We start from the raw sequence: 15539 nt of genomic DNA, 5'->3' as shown, positions 1-15539 counted from the left end.
TTGACCTGTTTTTCCCTTATTCAACGATTAACCATGAAACCTAAATCCAAATACACAGGGCTGCTTCTGTGAGTGCACATGCATGTGTACACTGCATCTCAGAGCTGGGATGGGAGGGACCTTCCACCCAGGGAATCCCCATTTCTCTGGCATGACCCAATGAGAGATATAAACCACCCCTACCCCCACAACTGATACATTGAGATTTGTCTTGCACGGGGTCTATCATATGTATATTAATACTCCACCCATAGCACCCCAGTTTACATAGAGGGACACTACCAGACAGTAACACAAGCCCAATGAGAAACTCATCAGATAGGGTCAGATGGACACCAATTCAAAGAATGTCGCTCAGAGGTTAGAGCACATGCTAAGTAAGTATGCATGAGGCCCTGGCTTCTATCACCAGTACCATAACCCCACCAAAGGCCAGGTTTGGTGATGCATACCTCTAATCCCAGCACTGGGGAGGCAGAAGTTGGTGGATCTCTATGAGTTTGGAGCCAGCCTGGGCTACAGAAAGAGACCTAGCTCAAAAACCAAAACAAGAAAAACACAACACAAGAAAGACACAGTCATGGCCACCACAATCACCATCTCACACCCTCCCAGGCCTAAAAGATGAGCGAGCTAAGCCTGAGAGTCACGTGAGCCCCAGCAAGAGAAGGTTTGGGAGTCCTAACTTGTTTGACACTGGGACAATCACAGCTGGATTTGAGGAGTGGCTGTCACGGAGACTGGAGCGGGGTTTGTGCCAGCATATGCTGGAAAAATAAGCTGGCACCCACTGCAGGCTTCTTCTAAGCCAAGGAAGGTCCTGAGAGGGCATATACCACCTCCACAATCCCTGCTTGGTAGTCTAACCACCTACTTTTTCCTGGGTAGGCTAAAGGTCCCCCACGTTCCTGGCCAACCCCTGCCATCTTCTAACCAGGCGGCTCCTATGCTGTGGTCCAACTCTGAGGCAGGCGCCAGGCACTGTCTGGACAGGAGGAAGCTATGGCAGTGAGTGGCACTGCCCAGGGTTTAGATTAGCTGTGTCTGGCACCACTGAGGGATGGCAGCTCATGGTCTGGCTGCTAAGGAGGCTGGTCCATATGCAGTTGCCAGAGGATGCCTTTGGGACAGCTCAGGACACTGAAAACCAAGAGCTAGAGCTGGCCCTGGGGACCTCTGGAGAATAAGCAGGCAGTCACCCCCATTACCCATCACGTACCCACTCATCTGGCCTTTACTGTTCATCTACTTTCAGTAAGAGTTCGTAGTAAAAGCTCATTTTTCTATGTTCAGCTCTGCAGACTGAGAGATGAGCAAGCAGGTCTGTATCCCGTTCTAGAAAGGCTTTCTGATATTTGGAAGTGTGATCATTTTTTAGAGCTGTGATCTACCAAATCCTAAAACAGCTATGCCATTCCCCAAATTTACCCATAACTCCCAAGCACCCAGGACTAGTCTAAGCTCCATAGGGTAGCTTGGAATGATCATGTTGCCTCTGACTAGCTGTGCCTAATCCTGCCCTCAACCCTTTTTCAGACCAAGTCCTGCTGATTAGTCCAGGATGACCTCAAACTCATAATCCTCCTGCCGTAGTCTCCCCAGTGTTGGGATTATAGGCATGGAGCCTGCCAGACTCAGCTCTCAGGGGTATAGCCAATGCATTGCACGCTCATGTAGAACACAGGCGTTTGGAGACTGGCTGAGCAGGTGAATGAAGGCACGTGTTAATCAGCTAATGGACGGAGGCTGCTTCTTTCATGGTAGAGCATCCAGGAATGAGTGTCCTGAATTCTGCTCTGCTGCCAGCCTGCTCCTGCTCTAGGCAGAGTTTCCACTGGCTTGGACTCCCTCCCTGGGTTCCTCCCTGGGGAGAGGGGGCTGTACTATACCCATTTTTCACATTGGTCTGGCCCAAGGACTTTTTGTGTTTAAGCCAAGACAGACCGGTTCTGTAGGGTCCAGAGCCCCCACTCAGTGTTGGAGAAGCCCAGGCCAGGTCTTTGAGTATACATGGAGCCCGCTGGGCAGCTAGCTGGCTGGATCCGATCTCTTTTGGGTCCTGACCAGCTGGAAGTCCTGGTAGGCTGGAGCCTAGCGCTTGGCTCTTGCTGCAGTTCTGCTGGCCTCTCCCCTCTCCTCGGCACAGTCACCGCTCGGCTTCTGGCTTCCTCAAGGCCCAGCCTGTCTGAATCGTCCTCAGGTTTTATTTTTGGAACAACTGGCATTTTCTCTCCTTATATCCTCCCTTCCTTCTGGGAAGGTGTAGGACCCTTGGGTTCCACTGGGGATCAGGCTATGGCTTCAGTGCCTCGATTCTGGATCCCTCTAGAACTTCAAAGGGAAACTCCTAACCCAGCAGATGCACCCAAGCCAGATGTTCTGCCTTCTTTCCCCACCCAGTGTGTGACTAATGCCTACCCTTGTCCTTCTTGAAGAGCATAGCTCTAGCCAAAGGAAAACATAATTCGAAGCACCTTAAGGCCACCTCCTATTATTGTGGGGAGTGGTGTAGTCACGATCATAAACAGGGAGACAGACAGGTCTGATTCCAACCTTGGTCTACTATGTGCTGTGTAGCCTGTGCCAGGCAGTTAACCTCTCTGAGCTCGAGTCTCAGTTATGAAGCAGGGGGACTTCTCTCTACAGCCCCAGGCTGCTAGGAAAAGTGAGCAAGAAAACATCTGTAAAGTGCGTCAATAGTGCAGGGCACACAGAAGGTGCTAGTTCAGTGTTAGCCATGGCAGGTGAAGAAAATGGAGGGCCAGGGATGGGGTGGATTTGCCAAGGGTCATATCACTCACAGCAAGCTGCCTTGAGAGCGTTATGCATCTCTCTCTAGCTTCCTTTCAAGGAAGAGACTGGCAGGAGCTCTAGGAAGGACGCTCTTGAATCAGTCAGAGGAGTGAGCCCTCAGCTTTCCAGGATGGCTCCCTAGTACCCTAGTCAGGCCCTCTCCAGTCGGCCATTCTTTCCTCTATTGCAACATTGTTTGTTTTGTTTTTCTCTCTGGGTGCCTGGAACTCAGGGTGCAGGGACCTCAGAACTCAGTCCCGTGGACTCCAGGCCAGTAGGACTCTGCGAGGGGTGGGGGAGCACTAGGTCCTGCCTGACATCAGAGTAGAGAAACTGGAGCAACTCTCAGGCCAGCTGGGGCTCTTCCAGCTCAGCCAGATGTCTCAGGAATGTGCTGAGCTGGGGACTACCTCTCAGCCTCCCTCACCACACCCCACCCTTACGCTGCATCTGCTTGCTCTGGCTAGGCCTCAGCCCCACCCCCCTGTCCTTTCTCATCCTATTCTGGAGAGCCTGGCAACCCTCAGTTCCTCTCACCACAGTCCAGCCCCCCAGTCTTCTGGAGGGGGTGTCAAAGGCAAAGGCTCTTTGCTCCGCAGACCCCTGCGGGTTGGGTTGACCTTGCGGGAGCCCAGGCCGTCTGGGAGGGGAGAGTTCTGAGTGGATACAGCATGCCAGACCCCAAATGTGGAACTGATTTGCAGTGCTGGAGAGAGAGGGGTGAGGGCTTTGGGGCGGCAGAGGGTAGGGCTGGGCGTCCACTCTGGGAGAAGATCTCGGGCATCTTGTCCCAGCTGAGGGCTGGGAGAGCCAAAGGGTGCTGTGCCAGGCTGGGCTTGGCTGAAGAGTGGGATTCAGGTTCTTCCAGTCCCCCGGACTTCACAGGGACACGCTTTGTCTAGCATCGGAGGGGTCTGAGTTCCTGGATGGGATGGGGAATCCCATTAGAGTCCTGAGCTTGGGCCAAGAGACAGGGCATTGGTTGGGAGAGACCCCAGCTCTAAGTAGAGACAACTGGTCCTCCCGGGAGGGTGGAGTTGCCTTGGGTTCTGGTGTCATGATGAAAGGGCCTGGGGACTGCTGCTTCTGACTGGGGGTAGGGGTGGGGGAGGAGGTGCGAGGTGGGGACAGAGTCACACCAGGTCATAGGGGTCAGTGGATGGGGGGCTGTGATTACAAGGGAGGAGGAGAAGGACCTGACTCACCGCTGTCTCGTGCTACCTTGGGCTTCCGGAAAACTCTGTCTCCTCTTGAGGAAAGCCCCTAATCATTCAGACAGACAGAGATCTAAGATGTCCTGATGAATTCTAGATCTCCTAGTATCAAGACAGGTCACAGTTACTGGGGCCACCACCTGTCCAGGCCAGAAGTATCACGGGCTCCCTGCTTTCTGTTGAAAAAAATCTGCACTTCCTAGAATGGGATCAAAGGTGTGAGATAAGGGATTCCACAGGAGAGTTAGCCCCTCTTCCCCTCTCTCTGGCTTGTAAGATTGTCACTTCCTTTGCTTATACCCTGGGCCTGGAATGTTCTTTTATCTTCTCATCCTACCCCTCCCATCCTCCAAGATTCACCTCACAGGCTGCTTCCTCCAGGAAGCCTGCCCAGATCATTCAGCTCCAAGAATTCTTTCTCCTGTGCTACCATAGTGTGCAGGCTGCTGCCTACCGGTTAATGCTGTGCACAACTCTATATACAATGGGACCCAAGTCTCCTTTTAAATGGGAACACTGAGCATGGAACCAGTTAGAGGTCCTCACAGTACAGCTGACAGTAATAATAATGTCGAGCATGCGGGTGACGGCCCCTCCTCTGCTTCTTTGCCTTCAGAGTCTCACTTAGGCTTCAGAAAATAAAGTTGATACTATCAGAGCCGTTGCCTCACAAACCAGGAAACCGGGGCGCACAGAGGGAACTCCTGTCCAGCGTTGTGCTGCTTGTAGTTGGTCAAACCACAGTTGAACCCAGTTTCGACTCCAGAAATTGTTCTTTAGTGTCTGTGACGTCACAGAATGGAAGTGGGTTCCTGTTAGTACAGTGCTGTGGACAAAGTATGGGCCCCTGCTCCAGGCATGGAGTCTACACCCAGGGCCCAGCTCTGTTCCTTCCCTGGCTTTCCAGCTCCCTAGAAGCACAGAGCTCTGAGGCCTGGGAGCTTAACCCAAAGAAAGGGGCTTCTATCCAGGTCTGGTGTTGCAGGCCTGTAATCCTAACTATGCAGGAGACTGAGGCAGGAGGATTACAAATTCAAGGGCCTGCCCAGACTACAGAGTAAGTTCAAGGCCAAGTCTGGGCAACTTCGATTTTGTCTTAAGATTTAAAAAGGGAAAAGAGCCGGGGATCCATCCCATAATCAGCCTCCAAACGCTGACACCATTGCATACACTAGCAAGATTTTGCTGAAAGGACCCAGATAGAGCTGTCTCTTGTGAGACTATGCCGGGGCTTAGCAAACACAGAAGTGGATGCTCACAGTCAGCTATTGGATGGATCACAGGGCCCCCAAGCTAGAGAAAGTACCCAAGGAGCTAAAGGGATCTGCAGTCCTATAGGTGGAACAACAATATGAACTAACCAGTACCCCCGGAGCTCTTGACTCTAGCTGCATATGTATCAGAAGATGGCCTAGTCGGCCATCACTGGAAAGAGAGGCCCATTGGTCGTGCAAACTTTATATGCCTCAGTACAGGGGAATGCCAGGGCCAAGAAGTGGGAGTGGGTGGGTAGGGGAGTGGGTGGGGGAGGGTATGGGGGACTTTTGGGAGAGCACTGGAAATGTAAATGAAGAAAATACCTAATTAAAAAAAATAAGAAAAAAAAGAGAGAGACTTAAATAAAAATAAATAAATAAATAAATAAAAAGGGAAAAGAGGGCTGGATCCAGCTGAGTGGCAGAGCCCTTGTCTAGCATGAACAAGGCGCTGGTGTCCATCCTCAGTACACATAGGAAAGCCTCTACCTAGAACTGGAGAAGGTGATTTGTCTCTCCAAGGGCGGTGGTGCCCAAATGCTGACATCTTTCTCCTCAGACCAAGACTGCATCAGATTGAAAGCAGCGGCAGCAACTGTGTCCTGCAGAGGGCGCTGTGCACGGCTCTGCACAGGGCCCTCTTCAAGAATTCCTAGTTAGGGGCCAATAAGATGGCTAAGCTGGTAAGGGTCCTTGACCCCACAGTGCGCACACACACACACACACACACACACATGCAGAACTTCATATGTATCCCACAGCGTGCACACACATGCACTTGCAGACTTTTACATGTGCTCCACGGCATATACACATGTACACTTGAGACAAAGGTGTGTGTGTGTAGGAGATTCTAGTTGACTTTTCATGAGAACCCTACTTTTATTTTTCCCACTATAAGCATGAAGAAAAGAAGTCTGATCTGGGCATGGTGGCTCACGCCCTTAATCCCAGCACTCAGGGAGCAGAGGCAGGAGGATCTCTGCCAGCCTGGTTTGCAGTGCAAGTTCCAGAGCAGTCAGGGCTGTTACACAGAGAAACCCTGTTTCAAAACACCAGAAAACAAGAGAAGGAAAGAGAGAATGAAAAGAGGAAGAGGAAAAGGAAGAGGAGGAGGAAGAGGAGGAGGAGGAAGAGGAGAAGGAGGCATAGTCCAGCTGCCCAAGGCCTGCCAGCCCTGTCACCTGTTTTGGACCTGAAGTCTATATAGTTTGGGCCTCATTCCCAGCCCTGTTTGAAGGCATTTGGGGTTTGAATCTATCCACAGTGAGTGGGCTCGAGAGCTATGCTTCCTTCTCACCCAAACCCATTCTATTTAGAACACTGTCTGTTTCTAATAGTGTCTGGTGAATTCCCAGATAGCTATTTTTATTTATACAGAGTCCACAGGCATGCATTATTGTATTCTTAATATTTCACATTAGAAAAGTCATCATGGGGGCTGGTGAGATGGCTCAGTGGGTAAGAGCATCCGACTGCTCTTCCGAAGGTCCGGAGTTCAAATCCCAGCAACCACATGGTGGCTCACAACCATCCGTAATGAGATCTGACTCCCTCTTCTGGTGTGTCTGAAGACAGCTACAGTGTACTTATATATAAATAAATAAAAAAAAAAAAAAAGAAAAGTCATCATGGGAGCTGGATCAAACTGGGAGCTGGATAGCTCAGTGGATCAAACACTTGCTGCACAAGTGTGAAGAGCAGAGTCGAGAGCCCCAGCAGTCGCAGGGTCAGGTAGGCGTGGTGGCCAGCCTGTAACCATAGCACTCCAGAGGTGGAGACCAACTTGCTAGCTTAGCTAGGTGCCTGGTGAACTCTGGGTTTAGAGATAGATCATGCTTCAGTAGCTAAAGTGGACAGAGGTTGAGGGAGACACTCTATGTCAACCTTTGATCTGTACACACACATCGTGTGCACGTATACCCACACAAATGTGAACATGCATGTACTGTGCACATGCACACACACACACATACACAAAGGTCATCATGATAAAGTGGACAGCTGAGGTGAGACATGACTCGGCACTTGAATGAATGCACGCACGCATAAATGGATGAATGGAAAATACTTTTAGAAGAAAGACCACCAAAACTGGGAGTGTGTTTCGCTTCATTGTCCTTCTGCAGACTTATTCCCCCTCCACTTCCTCCCTACCCAACTCTTCTTTGCACCCATTTTTCCTCCCACCACCCACACATCCATTCCCTCCTCTTCCCAATAATCTTTACTCTTTCCTTTCCCTCTTCTCCTCATCCATCCACCCACCCAACTATCTATCCACTCTTTCTCTCCATGCATCCATGCAAACACCTACCCACATATCCCTCTATCAGCCTGTATTGTAAATAAATACCTCCTAAGCATTACAGCTAGGAGTAGAGAATGGCTGAAATTAATGAATGATCCTCTGCCTTCAGGGAACCCTGAGTGTTTTAGTCAAGGCCCAGAGAGGGAAAGGGCTTTGCCTGAGATCACACAGGAAGCTGAGGAATGAGGTGACTGAGGGATAAAGGCGGTCCAGGTCCAGGCAGAGCAGAGCCCACAGGAGCAGGCTGAGTCTGGCTTCCGGCTAGTAGCGCCCTGCAGTCACTGCCTGAGAACTGCCTCCCGGCTCTCCAGGAGGGCCTTAAGGGCCTGCCTCTTGTCTCTACTGCTTTCATTTTTGTTATTCTTTTGGAAGGGGAAGGAGGAAGTGGCTGCTGCTGTCCAGCTGCTCTGTTGGACCACACATCCCTGCTTAGATGTGTCAGCCTCTTTGTGAAGGGTGAAATGGTTTCTGGGCCAACAGCCAAGGGCCAAGGAAGCATCATTGAATGCTCTGTCCCTGGAGAGCTGGGGGAGGAGCAGACTGCGCCTGGCCACTCAACTCAGTCAAGTCAAACTCATTGATGATATGGTATGTCCAGTTCTCAGGGATCAAGGACTTGAACTTTGCAGGGAAACCAATACCCATGACACACTCCCTTTGAGGGTCAAGGTTCTGGGTCATGTTCTATTCCTCCCAGCTTCTGAGCCAGACTTTCCAACCTCCACGTTTTTCCTGCTCCTGGCTTAGGGTCCTGTCACTGACTGTGACTTCCCCGGGTCTGCTCAAGGGGGTTACACAGACTTCCAGCCAAAGCAATGCTCACAGTCTTCACTCAACTCCACCCAAATCTTCCTCCTCCATCCTGCCCCCCTGGAGTGGTGAGACTTCCAGAAGAACAGCCTGTTCTCCAACATCTGGAACTGGTTTCTCCAGAGAGGTTCAAGGGCAAGCCAGGTCCCTGAGAGATGCTCTGGAGGTCCTGGGTATAGAGATTGGAGGAGGTGGAGAGGACCCAGTTGGGAGAAATTCCTTGTGGTCCTATAGAGAACAGAACCCAGCATGGACATAAATAGGGGACAAGAAGCCTGTCCAGGGACTCCAGCTGTGTACCTAAAACTCCAGGTATCCATGGTACCCTAAGGAGGGCAACCTGGAGAATGCAGGCAGAGCCCATCGGATGCAACCAGAACAAGAAAACATGCAAAGAAGTTAGTCTCTAGCTATTTCTCTCTGTTCTCAGATTCCCTGGATTGAGATTCTCTCAATTTGGAGAGAACTGTGCACCCTCTCTGAGTCTCCTTTTCTCATCTGCACAAGGAATGGGATGCTCAGGCAGGAGAAGACAGATGGTGCTACCTGCTCTGTATTGCTTCTCAATCGAGCTTTCACCATCAGGTGTGGAAGACACTGGGGAGGGCATGCAAGGTCACCTTGGAGAAACCTTGCAAAACCTCTAACTTGTCTTCAGGCCCTACAAGGTGTCTGTTCTGTCATGGTGTCAACCAGTGTCCGCATATAGGAAGCAAGAGAAGTCCTGGGTGAGTGTGTATTGCTGTCATGGGTATGGCCATGACAAGAACTCAAATGCCTTAGCCTCATGGGAGTGACAAAAGCTTCTCCAGGTGAGTCTCAGAGGGATGGCAAAGCCTTCCTCAGGAAGATCAGAGTGTCACTGTTGATAGTATGTGCAGAAAACTATAGCTTACTCTCCCCTAGTTGGTTGCAGCCTGAAGACTGCTCCCCTACAAGAATGTTAGCTAAGCCTGCCTCCTGCTCAGCTGTGTATAATAACCCTGGCTCCTAGTTCAGCTGTATGTAATAAGCCGGTCTCCTTGTTTATCTGTATGCAATGACTCTGCCTCTCTGCTCAACTGTAGACAATAAACATGCTGAGTTTCCAGGACACTGCTGCTTCTCCATTAGAGAGCCAAGCCATTGAATCCCAGCTTTTCTGTATCTGCATGGACACATGTACCAATCATTTCTTAATTTCTTGACTGCTGCAGTTAGATTACATCTAGGGAGCTACGCAGAGCACGGCATCCATTCTGTTTTCTGGTTTCTCATTTATTGATGGGTAGTGATTTAGACCTGGGTGGGTCTCCTTCACGAAGGAACCCTGGGATCTGCCAACATGCCTCTCTAATCCTAAGCCATTGAGGGGATGGACATGTATATAGTGAATGAGAAAAAGACTTTCTGGCAGATGCAAGATGCCTTAGGGGCAGGCGAGGCTTCTCTGGGCACCCCCAGCACACTCAGGGTTGGTCAGGTCAGGACCTTGGGGGTCCAGGGCCCCTTCTGGAATTTCCTGCATGGCCCTTGAGCTCTCAGCTCTGGTTCATTCTCATTGTTTCTAAAACAGCTTTACCTTAAAAGAACTTTTTTTGCAAACACAGTAAATCCTTGACTAGAGCAAAGTCCTCTGTAGTGTGAAGAGACATGTGTCTCTGCCTCACCTCCAGGCTCAGTCTCAGTGGGCGGATCTCTGTGCCTATGGAGCTCAGAGACAGGTACCCCCATCTCCTGTGGGCCTCCCTCAGTCTGCCGTGTAACCTTTACTCCCGCTGCGTGGGATGACAGGTCCATCTGCCTGAAATGTATCCCTTTTCACTGACTCTACAAACATATAGCTCCGTGTTTTATATAATTTGGAAGTGGGGTTTTGCATTATTGTAGAGTTTTACTATGGCCAGTGCCTATTTTGCGTCACAATACTATGTGGAGGGTTTATGGCAATGTATAAAACTGATATGGTCTCTGCTTTTATGGGAGTTCTTCATGGAGGAAATATATAAAAAGTCAATAAAACAGCTGCAGACTGGGATTCGGGCCATGAAGAAACCAGAAGGAAGGGCACAGAACACAGCAGGGTCCCGGGCATCTGAGCTGAGGGTGGGAAGCGGAGGTGGGATACGGAGGTGGGAGGACTTGAGGCTGAGCATTGCAGATGGCAGGAGTGGCTTGGGGAAAGGCCAGAGGCACAAAAAGGACCACAGCCTTAGGTAGCTGAGAGACCTAGAACTGCCTAAGAGACCTAGAACTACCTGAGAAAGAAGGAACAGAAGACGGCCCAGGCTCAAAGTCTGGCTCAAGAGCCACAGGTTCAAATTCCCTACGGTCCAACCAACTCTAGGCTGCACGAGACTAGGGCCTGAGGGGCCTCGGGCAGATTATGGCAATGCCTCCTAGCAGTGCCTACTCTTTGGAAACCATGGTGATGTTTTTGTAAAGCCCAGAAGCAATACCCACTGCAGGACTCTGATGGCTGGGAGCAGATGAACTTAGCACTCTTGACTTTTCTCCCTAAAACTTATAGAGGCTAAGGGAGCTGGGGAGCTGGCTCAGTCAGTAAAGTCTTTGCCACATAAGCATGAGGACCTGAGTTCGATTCCCAGAACCCACCCAGGAGTGTACACTTGTAATCAGAGTGCTAGGGAGGTGGAGACAGGCAGGTTCCTGGGGCTGGCTGGCCAGTCTAGCCTACTTAGTGAGCCCCAGGCCAGGGAGAGATAGTCTCAAGAGTTAGGTGGTTCCGAGAAGGGAGTCCTCTCATCTCCACACACCCGAGCACACACCTGCATACCCCACCACATAACATAGTTGGAGTCTGACCTGAACCTTGTTCATTCATTTACGCATCTGTCAATGGTTGACCTACACCTTGGACGGAGTTCTGTTGGGCACTGGGATAATGGAGGCAGATGAAGCCCCTGGCTCTCAGGAACTTGTTTCCTCAAAAGTCAGGGAAGGAAAAAAAAAAGTAAAAATAAGCAAACCATGGACTCCAAACTTAAGTGTTTGAGAAGCCCTCACTATTGAATCAGAGCTCTGAGATTTTGATTTCCCAATGAATTTTTTTCTTTTAATTCATTTTTTTCTCGTAGGTTCTAAGGCCATAGTGTCTTGGCCCTTCTTTTGGTCAGACTACACACACACACACACACACACACACACTCACACATACACACACACACACACACACACACTGCACACTGTCAAAGGCTACAGAAAGCCCACCCACACAGGCACATCCAAACACACATACTTCTCTAATCTCCCCAGATCCTCTAAAGGCTGGGGGGTGGGGGCCTGTTGACTTTCCACTTCAGCATTAGTGCAGAAGTCAGGCTGGGAATCTGGGGAGCAGTGATCGGCCTGACCTCCCTCCAAACCCCTCCTCTGGGCTAGTCCTGGGGTCCCCTCATCCCCACACCTGGCTTTCCCAGCTGCTGAGAGGTACATGGGTGTGTTGAGCAAACATCCTTGCGACTTCCTGCTGCTCCCCTCTGAGACAACAGAACCCCCCCTCCCTGCTCCCCCTCTTCCTCCTCCCCACACCTCCCAGCTGGGGTTTCTCTGGAATCCTGAGTCAGTTCCCTGGAGAGAAACCAGAGATATCCCTTTCTTCTGGCCAGAGGAGAGAGATAAGACATGCACAGACCCTCTCTCCTTCTGTTCTTCCATGCCAGTTATCTGAGTCCAGACTCTTTCTTGCACGCACAGGGCTGAAAGGACCATAGGGTGCTGCAAGAGAGCTGAAGAACAGTCACTTAGGAGCTGTGGGAGGACAGAGAGGCTGGAGGAGAAGCCCTGCACCTCTGGGGAGAAGGACCACTGTTCTGTTCTAAGGGGGCCTCTAAAGTTGCATAGGACTCATCTCAATAATAGGAAGAAGGCCTCAGAGGCAAGGCCAGCACTGGCTACCTCAGGCTGCCTGCTAGACTCCCTGGGTTCTGTCTTTTCAGTTGCAGCCAGGAGAAACTGGCTTTCCCTTTTTTGCTTTTAGTGCAATGGTGGGTGGGGTGGGGCACATGGAGTCCCCATGTAGCTTTAATGGCCCACACTGGGGATTTTTAAGGGCAGTGAAGACACAAATTTCCATCTTCCAATAGACACATCCTTCCCATCCTGAAGACCCAGGGAAGGAACAGGACTCACTCAAAGTCGCCCAGCGACTCCCAGCTGAGTGTTTCTGTCTCCTTCATTCAGTGCATGGAAGAAGTCAGGTCTCTTCCTTGGCAGGCCTTAATCTACATCATCTTTATGTTAATTAATTAATTAATTTGGGGGGGGGGTTTCAAGACAGGGTTTCTCTGTGTAACCCTGGCTGTCCTGGAACTCACTCTGTAAACCAGGCTGGCCTCGAACTCAGAAGTCCCCCTGCCTCTGCCTCCCCAGTGCTGGGATTAAAAGCATGTACTACCACCACCTGGCTATGTTAATCTTCTAACCAAGTCCTTACAATAATGCTACAGGGAAAGATGCTCTCCCATTACAGATAAGGGAATTGAAGCCCTGAAGAGCATAAGTCTATGTGAACAGCTCCATTAGCTGGTAGCAGAAGCAGAGGCAGATGTAGAATTTCCATGTTCTAGCCAGGAGAGGAGCCCTCTCCTCCTAGAAACCTCTTCCCCATGGCTATCCAATCCTGGTCCAGATGAGGGCTGTGGCCCCAGCTGGCCATTCCCACCTGATGTCCCACTGCGCATCAGGAATTCTTTCCTACACTGGAGCAAGGCTCAGAGGAGCAGCTACAGAGCAGAGCAGGCTGCAGCGTTCATTGAGAAGAAAGCCCAGCTCAGTCGGTCCCCAGCTGCATTGTCCCCTGGAGCCTGGGCCCTAACAAACCTGTTTCCCTCTGAGCAGAATCTTTTACCTGATCCAAGAGGGCTATGTGGTCCCTCAGAAAGCTGTTGTTTTACTCCTGGGAAGCATCTAGAACCATCCTTAGGAAGCACTGGCCCGGTTTCCCTCCATTTTACAGATCAGGTAATGGAGGCCTGAGGGGGAAAGAGTCACGCATGGCCCAGGCTCACAAGGGAAACAGAGGCAGGATGAGGGTGTTGCCACTTCTCCTAAGACAAAGCATCTCCCCTAGTTCCTTCCATCGGATGTAGAAGACTAAGACTTGAACAACCTCCCTCAGACAGCAAGGCCGGGACATGCTGCTTGAGAATGCCTGGGAGATCTGTCACCCCATGACTCCCTGACTGATGGAGACACGAATCAAGCTGAGCAGGACACTCAATGAAGGACATCTAAGACCTTTGCCTGCTTAAGTTTTGTTAGAGCAAGAGGTAGAGACAAACAGGTGGGAAGCCACGTGCTTGGCCTCTGGTGTGTGTGGGGTGGAGGGGTGTGCAACAGTGGCTCATTCCATGGTGGGGGTGGGTTCCCAGAAGATTCTCCAAACAGCCCATGTTTTTTCAGCATGAGACCTTGAATCCCGCCCCCCCCTCACCGTGTGTGTGTGTGTGTGTGTGTGTGTGTGTGTGTGTGTGTATTTGTCTGTCTGTCAGCCATGCTCCTCCTCCATCAAGTCTTAGGGCTGAGCCCGAGTGAAAGAGAGTGAAAGGAAATAAGAGAGAGCCACGTTTCCTTAGAAAAGAAGGGGAAAGGAGAGAGAAGGAGGATAACTTCACAGCTGGGAGCAGTCATGAAGCCACAGGGAGAGACAAAGTTAGCAGAACCACAGGGAACTTAGGGACAAGAAGCACAGTGGCCAAGAGACTGATAGAAAAAAAAAAAAGGTCTTCTGAACCGTCACCCGGTGCTTCCCTGTCCCATCACCCCCTATTGCCTTCCCGGGAGGGAGGCCAGAGCAGGGCTCCTCAGTTTCTGGGTCTGGCTCTGTATCTGGGTCTGCCTCTAACCCCCTAGAAGCTTCGGGCGTCTGGCCTGGGAAAGCACCCCTGTGCGCCCCCAAGCGGAGATACAGCCCCAGAGCCACCGAGGCCCTAAAGAGGGCGCAGGAAAGAGTTCCTCTACTTTGCGCCCAATCTGGTCCCAGAACCTTGGGGTGGGTGGAGGGCGGATGGAAGACTATGGCTGACTATGCCGCGCGCGGGCTGTGGGGTTTGGGGTGGGGATTGGTGTCTCGTTAGTTCATGTCCGAGATTCAGAGGCCCCTTATGCCTCCTTGTCCCCTTCCTCTAAAAGCCAGAGGCCAACGTGTTCTTGGATTGAGTCCCCAGGAGTGGTGTGGGGCGATTGCTGCGAGCCTACTCTCTAGGCTCCTAGTCTAAGAGGGGCGTCCAAGTAACTAGTCGCCCCATCTTAAAACCCTAGCATGTGTCCATCCAGGGGGCCCTGAGCTGAGCCCCCTCCTTGGCTCTTGCGGGTCTTTGCGGGGTTCCAGGCGCTCTGCGGAGAGGGGTGAGAGCTGTGTGCAAAGGGGAACCGAGACCCTTTCGTTCTTACCGCATTGTTGAGGAAATCCGACTCATTCAGGTCTCCCAAGTCCAGGAAGCTGGATCCCGGGAACAGCCTGTCGGCCGGGAAAGGTTCCAAGACGGCGTCCATCGCGCCGGGTTCCAGGGGACCCCTTCGGGCTGAGCTTTTCTCACTCCAGGGCGGCGGCGAACCCCGCACCCGGCTGCGGCTGGGCGCGGGCAGGCGGCCCGGGGGGCAGGTCCGGGCGAGCCCCGGGGGAGGAGCGGTGGGGGTGGCGCGGGTCGGGGGCGCTGGGGGGCCTTAGGGCAGCAGCGCCGAAAGCACCGTGGGCTTTCAGCCGACTCCTCCTCCTGCTCCTCCCGGGGCGCAGCTGGCTTCCATGGGGAGCCCGGGGGTGGGGCCGATGCTGGAGGAGCCCCCCAGGCCGGGCGGGAGCCAGGGGCGGGGGAGCCCAATGCTCCCCCGAGGATGGGTGGCTGCCGAGTCGCAGAGATCTCTCTGGGTCTCTTCCTCTGCGCGGCTTCTGTCACTTTCCGGAGTCTGAAACTGGGAACCCCGGGCTGGTTAACCCAGCTGGCCCGGGCGCCACGCCCCCACATCAATATTCACGATAACTCAATATTAATGAGTAGAGGGCGTGGCTGGGGCTTCGTCGCCTCTCTTTTAAAGAGACGTGTGTCTGTTAGGTTTCCTTGGCTGGCTCAGCTCTCTGAGTGCTCAAATAAGGGGGATAAAGGCAAAATTATCCTGGAAACTGTAGGCTTCGTGAAACCTGGATGGCTTGTGATG

The 15539-nt window shown here is 51.8% G+C and overlaps 1 protein-coding gene across 2 annotated transcripts in view; it reads right to left on the bottom strand.

Annotated features, from left to right (window-relative positions):
- The window catches only part of Creb3l1 (cAMP responsive element binding protein 3 like 1), a 42848-nt gene extending 27530 nt beyond the window's left edge, over positions 1-15318 (bottom strand). Inside the window, exon 1 of one of the 2 annotated variants that reach the window (XM_029469947.2) lies at positions 14778-15318. In XM_029469947.2, the coding sequence (XP_029325807.1) occupies positions 14778-14879 (102 nt within the window). In that variant the 5' untranslated portion in view covers positions 14880-15318. The remainder of the gene's footprint in view (positions 1-14777) is intronic. The other variant, XM_021155723.3, reaches the window with a different exon arrangement.
- Positions 15319-15539: the final 221 nt, after the last annotated feature.

Source organism: Mus caroli, unplaced genomic scaffold (genome assembly GCF_978045245.1).
Source record: "Mus caroli unplaced genomic scaffold, Mus_caroli_1 scaffold_2, whole genome shotgun sequence".
NCBI lineage: Eukaryota > Metazoa > Chordata > Mammalia > Rodentia > Muridae > Mus > Mus caroli.
The sequence above is the reverse complement of the archived record's forward strand: the minus strand, read 5'-3'. Positions and strand labels throughout refer to the sequence as shown.